The 10413-nt window shown below is 68.0% G+C and overlaps 1 protein-coding gene across 1 annotated transcript; it reads left to right on the plus strand.

Moving 5' to 3' along the window:
• The first annotated feature begins 484 nt into the window (after window positions 1-484).
• DDX23 (DEAD-box helicase 23) lies at window positions 485-10324 on the plus strand. Its single transcript, XM_054177473.1, has 17 exons — window positions 485-582; window positions 1070-1299; window positions 1388-1486; window positions 1606-1702; window positions 1818-1883; window positions 2013-2151; window positions 2243-2376; window positions 2469-2581; window positions 2670-2813; window positions 3700-3925; window positions 4644-4789; window positions 5539-5716; window positions 6780-7022; window positions 8615-8766; window positions 9426-9534; window positions 9615-9789; window positions 9926-10324. Exons 2-17 carry the CDS (start codon window positions 1070-1072, stop codon window positions 10147-10149), a joined length of 2475 nt encoding a protein of 824 aa, XP_054033448.1. The 5' UTR covers window positions 485-582; the 3' UTR covers window positions 10150-10324.
• Window positions 10325-10413: the final 89 nt, after the last annotated feature.

Consider the following 10413-nt stretch of genomic DNA (forward strand, 5'->3'; position numbering starts at 1 on the left):
GGGCCTCTCTTTTGGGGGGGGGGGGGGGGGTCGTGGGGATCCACCCCAGGGTGGGGTCCCTCCTGTGTCACCGCTGCCAGCAGTGGCACTGACGTGTGACTGTGCTGTCATCTGCGGGTGGCAAGGCAGAGGGCAAAGTCCCGCGGGTGGGGTAAGGCGGGGGGGGGTGGGGTGGGGGTCCTGGCGCTGTGGGGTGCCCCCCCCCCCCCTAAGATTCCCACACTCCCCCCACCACCCCCTCCCACCGTGGGGGGGTGGCTCCTCCACGGCTCTGCCTCGACCCCCTCCGGCTGGTGCAAGGGGCTTGGTGGGGAGGGGGGAGCAGGAAGGGCCTCGCGCGGCCCTGGTGGGGGGGTGGGGGAGGGTGCTCGGAGCCGTGGCGACAGCGACCCGCGGGGGTTTTGGGGCGCGCGGGGCCGGGGCGCCGCGCGGCGGAGGGATCGGCGGGGCGCAGCGGTGCGGCGGCGGCGCCGCGCGGGGGCTGCCGGGAGTTGCGGTCCCGGCGCGGAGGGAGAGGCTCCCGGCGTGCCCCGCGCGGACATGGCGGCGGCCGGACGCTGAGGCCTGCCCCGGGCGGCGGCGGTGAGCGCGGGGTGGGCAGCACCGCGGAGGGTGCCGGGGGGATACTGGGAGGCTGCCGCCGCTGGGCTCGCCCGCAGGAAGGGCCCGGGGAGCTCCCGAGGCCCCGGGGTGGGGGGAGGAGCTCGCGATCGCGTCACCGGTACCCGGCGCGGGGCCTGTCTCTCTGGGTCTCTCAGGCCTCCCCACTCCCGCCCGAGGTCCCCTTGTCGCAGCCCCCCTGGGCCCTCCAAGCCTTCCCGCACCCTTCACAGGTGCTCTGTCTCCTCTGGGCTCCCCGGTCGCTCCCTGGTTCGCCGCAGTGCCCCGGCGCTGCCCGGGGTACCCCTGCGCCCTCCCCACATCCCTCCCTAGGTCTCCGTAACGCTCCGGTGCGCTCCCCGGACACTCCGGTGTTGCCCTGGGGTCCTTCAGCCCTCCCTGCTCCCTCCCTTCCCGCAGCCCCCAGGTCCTCCAGTCCCCCTGCTCCGTCTGATCCTCTGCCCCGCAGATGGCCGGGGAGCTGACGGAGAAGAAGGACCGGGACGCGTCCCCTGTCAAGGAGGAGAGGAAACGCTCCCGCTCCCCAGACAGGGATCGGGACCGAGACCGCGACCGGGATCGAGATCGAGATCGGGACCGCAAGAGCTCCCCCTCCAAGGACAGGAAGCGGCACCGGTCCCGGGACAGGAGGCGAGGCAGCAGGTCCCGCTCCCGCTCCCGCTCCAAGTCAGCAGAGAGGTGAGGGGCGCCAGGGGGCTCCACGGCGGCCCCACGAAGGGCCGGGGCCGGGGGGCTGGGGCCGTGCCTTGACTGCCCTGCCCCGCAGGGATCGGCGGCACAAGGAGCGCGACCGGGAGCGCAGCAAGAAGGACCGGGAGCGGGAGAAGGATGGGCACCGGCGGGACAAGGACAGGAAGCGGTCGAGGTGAGCCCTGGCTGCTTCTGGGGTGCCCCTGTCCCCTGTGGGAAGTGTTGCCCTGGGGGTCAGGGTGACCCTGGGCTGTGCTTGGCTCCTGACCCCTCTCCACTTCCTCCCTTGGGAAGTTTGTCCCCGGGCAGGGGGAAGGATTCCAAGTCCCGGAAGGAGAGGGACTCCCGGAAAGCGGAGGAGGAAGAGGAGAATGGCCTGAAGAAGGAGAAGGTGAGGAGGGAGCAGGGTGGGGGCTTGGCTGGGGGTGGTTTGAGGCTGAGAGGATCACTGGTGAGGCTCAAGGTCCCCACTGGGGGCTGCTGACAGCTTGGCCTCACGTTCGCAGGCCCAGCCACTGTCCCTGGAGGAGCTGCTGGCGAAGAAGAAGGCTGAAGAGGAGGCAGAAGCCAAGGTAGGAGCAGGGTCCCTCCTGTGCCCTATCTGCAGCTCAGGGTGGATGCTTGGGAGGGGCAGTCTTGCCCTGGCAGTGAGGGGGTTGTATCCAGGCCCAATTTGAGCCTTTTCCTCTCTCTTGTCCCAGCCCAAGTTCCTGTCCAAGGCCGAGCGGGAAGCTGAGGCCCTGCGGCGGCGGCAGCAGGAGGTGGAGGAGCGGCAGCGGCTGCTGGAGGAGGAGAGGAAGAAGAGGAAGCAGTTCCAGGAAATGGGGAGGAAGATGCTGGGTAAGGTGACATTGCCTACTGCAGGCCCTGAGGGGCTGAGGCAGGACCCCCTGGAGCCTCCCAGCTCTGAGCCCTTTCCCCTGCTCCCCAGAAGACCCCCAGGAGCGGGAGCGCCGGGAGCGCCGGGAGCGCATGGAGCGGGAGACCAACGGCACGGAGGATGAGGAGGGCAGGCAGAAGATCCGGGAGGAGAAGGACAAAAGCAAAGAGCTCCACGCCATCAAGGTAGCTCTGAGGGCCAAGCAGGGGAGGGGGAGTCTGGAGGGGGGGGGGGGGGGGTCCAGGTGTGCTGCCCACTGCTGCTGTCCCACCCCCAGGAGCGGTACCTGGGAGGGGTGAAGAAGCGGCGCCGCACTCGGCACCTCAACGACCGCAAGTTCGTCTTCGAGTGGGACGCCTCAGAGGACACTTCCATCGACTACAACCCCCTGTGAGTGGGGAGTGCCCCTCGGGGGGCTGCTCCTGGGGGGGTGTAGGGCAGCTCCAGCCCTGCCCCTGACCTTCCCACCCTGCTCCAGGTACAAGGAGCGGCACCAGGTGCAGCTGCTGGGCCGCGGCTTCATCGCGGGGATCGACCTGAAGCAGCAGAAGAGAGAGCAGTCGCGGTTCTACGGGGACCTGATGGAGAAGAGGAGGACCCTGGAGGAGAAGGAGCAGGAGGAGTGAGTGCTGAGGTGGCTGGGTGCCAGCTGGCTGCCTCTCCTTGCAGCCTTGGGGTGGCTCTGGGCTGCAGCACGTTCTGGGCTGGCTGGCTCTGAGCTGCAGCACATTCTGGGCTGCAGTGTTCTGGGCTGGCTGGCTCTGGGCTCTGCAGTGTTCTGGGCTGGCTGGCTCTGGGCTGGCTGGCTCTGAGCTGCAGAGCATTCTGGGCTGGCTGGCTCTGGGCTGCAGTGTTCTGGGCTGGCTGGCTCTGGGCTGCAGAGCATTCTGGGCTGGCTGGCTCTGGGCTGCAGTGTTCTGGGCTGGCTGGCTCTGAGCTGCAGTGTTCTGGGGTGGCTGGCTCTGGGCTGCAGTGTTCTGGGCTGGCTGGCTCTGAGCTGCAGTGTTCTGGGCTGGCTGGCTCTGAGCTGCAGTGTTCTGGGCTGGCTGGCTCTGGGCTGCAGTGTTCTGGGCTGGCTGGCTCTGGGCTGCAGTGTTCTGGGCTGGCTGGCTCTGAGCTGCAGTGTTCTGGGCTGGCTGGCTCTGAGCTGCAGTGTTCTGGGCTGGCTGGCTCTGAGCTGCAGAGTGTTCTGGGCTGGCTGGCTCTGAGCTGCAGAGTGTTCTGGGCTGGCTGGCTCTGGGCTGGCTGGCTCTGAGCTGCAGCGTTCTGGGCTGGCTGGCTCTGGGCTGCAGTGTTCTGGGCTGGCTGGCTCTGAGCTGCAGTGTTCTGGGCTGGCTGGCTCTGAGCTGCAGCGTTCTGGGCTGGCTGGCTCTGAGCTGCAGAGCATTCTGGGCTGGCTGGCTCTGGGCTGCTGTGACTGGGTGGCAGGGATGATTCCAGCAGCTTCCTTGGAGGCACAGGCTGAGGCCTGTCCCCTTCCTCACCCTCGCCCCCGCCCCCCACCGCAGGGCCCGGCTGCGGAAGCTGCGCAAGAAGGAGGCCAAGCAGCGCTGGGACGATCGGCACTGGTCGCAGAAGAAGCTGGACGAGATGACAGACAGGGACTGGAGGATCTTCCGTGAGGACTACAGCATCACCACCAAGGGGGGCAAGATCCCCAACCCCATCCGCTCCTGGAAGGACTCCTCCCTGCCCCCCCACATCCTGGAGGTCATCGACAAGTGTGGCTACAAGGTGGGTGCGGGGCAGGGGAGCCCAAGCCGCCTGCCCAGCTGGGCAGGAAGGCCACCAGCAGCCTGGCCTGGGTCAGCAGGAGCAGGGCAGGGATTGTGCCCCTGGAGGGGGCACTGGGAGGCCTCGCCTGGAGTCCTGCAGTCAGGTTTTGGCCTCTCGCTCCAAGTGGACGTTGAGGGGGGTGGAGCAGGGCCAGAGAAGGGCAAAGAAGCTGGGGAAGGGTCTGGAGAGCAGGGCTGGGGAGGAGCAGCTGAGGGGCTCGAGGCTGTTAGGTCTGGAAAAGAGGAGGCTGAGGGGAGACCTCATTGCCCTCTGCAGCTCCCTTAGAGGAGGCTGGAGCCAGGTGAGGTTGGCTCTTGCCAAGGAGCAGGGGACAGGATGAGAGGAAATGGCCTGAAGGTGTGCCAGGGGAGGTTCAGGTTGGTCATGAGGAACAATTTCTGTCCTGCAAGAGTGGTCAGGCACTGGCCCAGCCTGCCCAGGGGGGTGGTGGTGGAGTCCCCATCCCTAGAGGTCTCCCAGAACCCTGTGGCCATGGCACCTGGGGCCAGGGCTTGGTGCCCGTGGTGGGGTTGGGTTGATGTTGAACTCGATGCTCTTGGGAGCTCTCTTCCCACTCAACCAATCCTCTGGCTCTGTGGTTTGAGGCGGGGGGGAGGGAGGGGTTGGAGGGTCGGGGAGGGAGTTGTGCTGCTCAGCCTGCTGCTGCCCTCTGCAGGAGCCAACCCCCATCCAGCGCCAGGCCATCCCCATTGGCCTGCAGAACAGAGACATCATCGGCGTGGCCGAGACCGGCAGCGGCAAGACCGCAGCCTTCCTGATCCCCCTGCTGGTCTGGATCACCACCCTGCCCAAGATCGACCGGTAGGGGGCGCGGCCGGGGGGGCCACCACCGGGCGGGGGGGCAAGCCTGGCACTGTGGGTGGCACAGAGGTGGAAGTCTGGCACCATGAGTGACAGAGGTGGCACCGCGGGCGGTGCAGAGGGCAGGCAGCCTGGCACCGTGGGTGACCCAGAGATGGAAGCTTAGCACTGTGGGTGGCATGGAGGGCAGGAAGTGTGGCACCATGGGTGACAGAGAGGGCAGGGAGCCTGGCACCATGGGTGACCCAGAGATGGAAGCTTAGCACTGTGGGTGGCATGGAGGGCAGGAAGTGTGGCACCATGGGTGACAGAGAGGGCAGGGAGCCTGGCACTGTGGGGTGGCATTGAGGGCAGGGAGTCTGGCACCATAGGTGACACAGAGGGCAGGAAGCCTGGCACTGTGGGTGACCCAGAGATGGAAGCCTGGCACTGTGGGTGACCCAGAGATGGAAGCTTGGCACTGTAGGTGACACAGGGGATAGGGAGCCTGGCATCATGGGTGATACAGAGGGCAGGGAGCCTGGCACTGGGGGTGAGATGGAGGGCCAGGGGCCTGGCACCGTGGGTGACACAGAGGGCCGGAGCCTGGCACCGTGGGTGACACAGCAGGGAGCCTGGCACCGTGGGTGACACAGAGGGCTGGAGCCTGGCACCGTGGGTGACACAGCAGGGAGCCTGGCACCGTGGGTGACACAGAGGGCCAGAGCCTGGCACCGTGGGTGACGTGGGCACGTTATGCCCCGCTGCAGGATCGAGGAGTCAGACCAGGGCCCCTATGCCATCATCCTGGCCCCCACCCGGGAGCTGGCACAGCAGATCGAGGAGGAGACCATCAAGTTCGGGAAGCCGCTGGGCATCCGCACGGTGGCAGTGATCGGAGGCATCTCCCGCGAGGACCAAGGCTTCCGCCTGCGCATGGGCTGCGAGGTGAGCCTGGCACTGCCCCCCCTGCCCGGGGCAGCGGCCTGGAGGGAGCCCTGCGAGCCCATCCCACCCCCCCTGCCGCTGCAGGCAGCGGGGGTGCCCCCAGCTCTGTGCCCCCAGCTCAGGGGATGCCCCCAGCTCAGGGGATGCCCCCAGCTCAGGGGTGCCCCCAGCTCAGGAGTGCCCCCAGCTCAGGGGATGCCCCCAGCTCCAGGATGCCCCCAGCTCAGGGGATGCCCCCAGCTCAGGGGTGCCCCCAGCTCCAGGGTGCCCCCAGCTCAGGAGTGCCCCCAGCTCAGGAGTGCCCCCAGCTCGGGAGTGCCCCCAGCTCCGGGATGCCCCCAGCTCTGGGGTGCCCCCAGCTCCGGGGTGCCCCCAGCTCGGGGGTGCCCCCAGCTCCGGGGTGCCCCCAGCTCTGGGGTGCCCCCAGCTCCGGGGTGCCCCCAGCTCGGGGGTGCCCCCAGCTCGGGGGTGCCCCTAGCTCAGGGGTGCCCCCAGCTCGGGGGTGCCCCCAGCTCAGGGGTGCCCCCAGCTCGGGAGTGCCCCCAGCTCTGGGGTGCCCCCAGCTCAGGGGTGCCCCCAGCTCGGGGGTGCCCCCAGCTCTGTGCCCCCAGCTCAGGAGTGCCCCCAGCTCGGGGGTGCCCCCAGCTCAGGGGTGCCCCCAGCTCCAGGGTGCCCCCATCTCAGGGGTGCCCCCAGCTCCAGGATGCCCCCAGCTCAGGAGTGCCCCTAGCTCAGGGGATGCCCCCAGCTCCAGAGTGCCCCCAGCTCGGGGGTGCCCCCAGCTCAGGGGTGCCACAGCTCAGGGGATGCCCCCAGCTCAGGAGTGCCCCCAGCTCAGGGGTGCCCCCAGCTCAGGGGTGCCCCCAGCTCAGGAGTGCCCCCAGCTCAGGGGATGCCCCCAGCTCCAGGATGCCCCCAGCTCAGGGGATGCCCCCAGCTCCAGGGTGCCCCCCGCTCGGGGGCCACGCCGAGTGCGGCCTTCAGCCCCTCCGGGGCCGGGCGGCTCCAGCGCGGCCCCAGCCGTGCCCCGGGCGCCGTGCGAGGCTCGCTGTGCCCTCCCCAGATCGTCATCGCCACCCCGGGGCGGCTGATCGACGTGCTGGAGAACCGGTACCTGGTGCTGAGCCGCTGCACCTACGTGGTGCTGGACGAGGCCGACCGCATGATCGACATGGGCTTCGAGCCGGACGTGCAGAAGATCCTGGAGCACATGCCTGTGACCAACCAGAAGCCGGACACCGACGAGGCCGAGGACCCCGAGAAGATGTTGGCCAACTTCGAGTCGGGGAAGCACAAGTACAGACAGGTAGGGGCGGCTGGGGAGGCTGCTGCGGCAGCTTCGGCGCAGCCCCGGCCCTGCCGCGGCACTCGGGGGTCTCCAGAGGCCCCTTCCAACCCCTAACCTCCTCTGATCCCCTGACCCTGTGCTCCCCTGGCCCTGTGCTCCCCTGGCCCTGTGCTCCTCTGGTCTCTGCTCCTGTGCTCCCCTGACCCTGTGCTCCCCTGGCCCTGTGCTCCCCTGGCCCTGTGCTCCTCTGGCCCTGTGCTCCCCTGGCCCTGTGCTCCCCTGGCCCTGTGCTCCCCTGGCCCTGTGCTCTCCTGGCCCTGTGCTCCCCTGGCCCTGTGCTCCCCTGGCCCTGTGCTCCTCTGGCCCTGTGCTCCTCTGGTCTCTGGCCCTGTGCTCCCCTGGCCCTGTGCTCCTCTGGCCCTGTGCTCCTCTGGCCCTGTGCTCCCCTGGCCCTGTGCTCCTCTGGCCCTGTGCTCCCCTGGCCCTGTGCTCCCCTGGCCCTGTGCTCCCCTGGCCCTGTGCTCCCCTGGCCCTGTGCTCCCCTGGCCCTGTGCTCCTCTGATCCCCTGACCTTGTGCTCCCCTGGCCCTGTGCTCCTCTGCTCCTGTGCTCCTCTGGTCTCTGGCCCTGTGCTCCCCTGGCCCTGTGCTCCTCTGACCCTGTGCTCCTCTGACCCTGTGCTCCTCTGGTCTCTGACCCTGTGCTCCCCTGATCCTCTGACCCTGTGCTCCCCTGATTCTGTGCTTCCCTGATCCCCTGATCCTGTGCTCCTCTGATCCTCTGCTTCTCTGCTCTCCTGACACTGTGCTCCTCTGATCCTCTGACCCTGTGCTCCCCTGATCTCTGACCCTGTGCTCCCTTGATCCCCTGATCCTGTGCTCCTCTGATCCTCTGACAGAGTGAACCCTCAAGCACTTTGCTTAGTGTCCTGAGGGGCATTCAGAAGAGTGTGCTTGAGGGAGGTTCTGCTGCTCCTCCTCCTCCTCCTCTTCCTCTGCTGTCCTCAGTCCAGTTCTGGGCTGCCCAGCTGCAGAGGGCCAGGGAAGTGCTGGAGAGAGTCCAGAGGAGGCTGGGGAGATGCTGAGGGGCCTGGAAGAGCTCTGTGAGGAGCAGAGGCTGAGCCCTGGGGCTGAGAGCCTGGAGAAGAGCAGCCCCAGAGGGGATCTGAGCAATGCTCAGCAAGAGCCAAGGGTGGGGGGCAAGAGGCTGGGGCCAGACTCTGCTCAGTGGTGCCCAGGGCAAGGCCAAGGGGCACAGACTGCACCCCAGGAGATTCCGCCTCAGCATGAAGAGAAACTGTTTGGTGTGAGGCTGCTGGAGGCCTGGAGCAGGCTGCCCAGAGAGGTTGTCTGGAGAGCTTCCAACCCTCCCTGGCCATTGTGCCCCTGGGCAAGCTGCTGTGGGTGCCCTGCCGGGGCCGGGGGGGGGGTTGGCACTGGCAGGGTCAGGGAGCTCCAGAGGTCCCTTCCCACTTCCATGGCATTGCTGCTCCCTCGGGGTGGGGGTGGGGGGTTGAGAGGTGGAAGATGGGGGCAGAGGGCAGGGCACAGAGGTGGCAGCCAGGCTGCCTGTCTGCAGGTGCCAGCACTCCTTGTGCCCTTGCCTTGCAGACTGTGATGTTCACGGCCACCATGCCCCCGGCCGTGGAGCGCCTGGCACGCAGCTACCTGCGGCGCCCGGCCGTGGTCTACATCGGCTCCGCCGGCAAACCCCACGAGAGGGTGGAGCAGAAGGTCTTCCTCATGTCTGAGTCGGAGAAGAGGTACAGAGAGCGCTGCAGGGGGGGCAGGATGGGGCCTGGGGGCTGGGCTGGGGGAGGGAGCTCTGCGAGAGGCTTCGCTGAGGTTCCTCAGCCTCTTTCTCGCCCAGGGTGAGATGGGAAAGGATTGAGGCTGGGAGAGGGGAGACTGAGAGGGGGGATGAGGAGGAAATCCTTGGGAGTGAGGGTGGGGAGGCAGTGGAAGAGGCTGCCCAGGGAGGCAGTGGAAGAGGCTGCCCAGGGAGGCAGTGGAAGAGGTTGCCCAGGGAGGCTGTGGAAGAGGCTGCCCAGGGAGGCACTGGAACAGGCTGCCCAGGGAGGCAGTGGAAGAGGCTGCCCAGGGAGGCAGTGGAAGAGGCTGCCCAGGGAGGCAGTGGAAGAAAGGTTGCCCAGGGAGGCAGTGGAAGAGGTTGCCCAGGGAGGCAGTGGAAGAAAGGTTGCCCAGGGAGGCAGTGGAAGAGGCTACCCAGGGAGGCAGTGGAAGAGGCTGCCCAGGGAGGCCCTGGCTGCTCCTTCCCTGGAGGTTGGCTGAGGCCTGGAGCAGCCTGAGCCAGCAGGAGGTTTCCCTGCCCGTGGCCGGGGTGGGGGTTGGGACTGGGTGGTCGTGGGAGGTCCCTTCGAAGCCAGCCCATTCCATGCCCCTCTCCTCCCCCCCCCAACAGGAAGAAGCTGTTGGCCATCCTGGAGCAGGGCTTCGACCCCCCCATCATCATCTTCGTCAACCAGAAGAAAGGCTGCGACGTGCTGGCCAAGTCCCTGGAGAAGATGGGGGTGAGGCTGCAGCCCCTCCTCCGGGCAGGGAGCGGGGGGTGGGTCTGGCCCCCCAGCTAACCCTCCCCCTTGTCCCACAGTACAATGCCTGCACCCTGCACGGTGGCAAGGGCCAGGAGCAGAGGGAGTTTGCCCTCTCCAACCTGAAGGCTGGAGCCAAGGACATCCTGGTGGCCACCGACGTGGCCGGGCGCGGCATCGACATCCACGACGTCTCCATGGTGGTCAACTACGACATGGCCAAGAACATCGAGGGTGAGCTGGGGTCTCCTGGGCTTGGGGGTGGGGGAGGGTGGTGGGGGGCAGGAGAGGAGTGCCAAGGCCCTCCATGCCCTGCTGACCCTCCCTGCCCTGCTGACCCTCCCCACCCTCCCTGTGTGTGTCCCTGCAGACTACATCCACCGCATCGGGCGGACAGGCCGAGCGGGCAAGAGCGGTGTGGCCATCACCTTCCTCACCAAGGAGGACTCCACTGTCTTCTACGACCTGAAGCAGGCCATCCTGGAGAGCCCAGTGTCCTCCTGCCCCCCCGAGCTGGCCAACCACCCCGATGCCCAGCACAAGCCTGGCACCATCCTCACCAAGAAGCGGCGGGAGGAAACCATCTTCGCCTGAGCGCCCCAGGCTGGCGCCCCCCGACTCCCTCACCCCCCTTGGGGGCAAGGGGACCAGCAGGGCTGGCAGGGGCCGGCAGGACTTCTCTGGCTGCTCTCCAGGCAGCCTCCCCCAGCCCCCTGCCCAGCCAGGACTGCCGGCAGCAGAGACTGTGGGGCCACCGCTGGCCCAAAAGGTGCCCCAGAAGGTGCCCTCTGTTCTCCCAGTGCCCCTTCACACCTTCCCCACAGGCTGGTGGAGCTGCAGGTGGCTGTTGGCAGGGGT

Source organism: Dryobates pubescens, chromosome 40 (assembly GCF_014839835.1).
Source record: "Dryobates pubescens isolate bDryPub1 chromosome 40, bDryPub1.pri, whole genome shotgun sequence".
NCBI lineage: Eukaryota > Metazoa > Chordata > Aves > Piciformes > Picidae > Dryobates > Dryobates pubescens.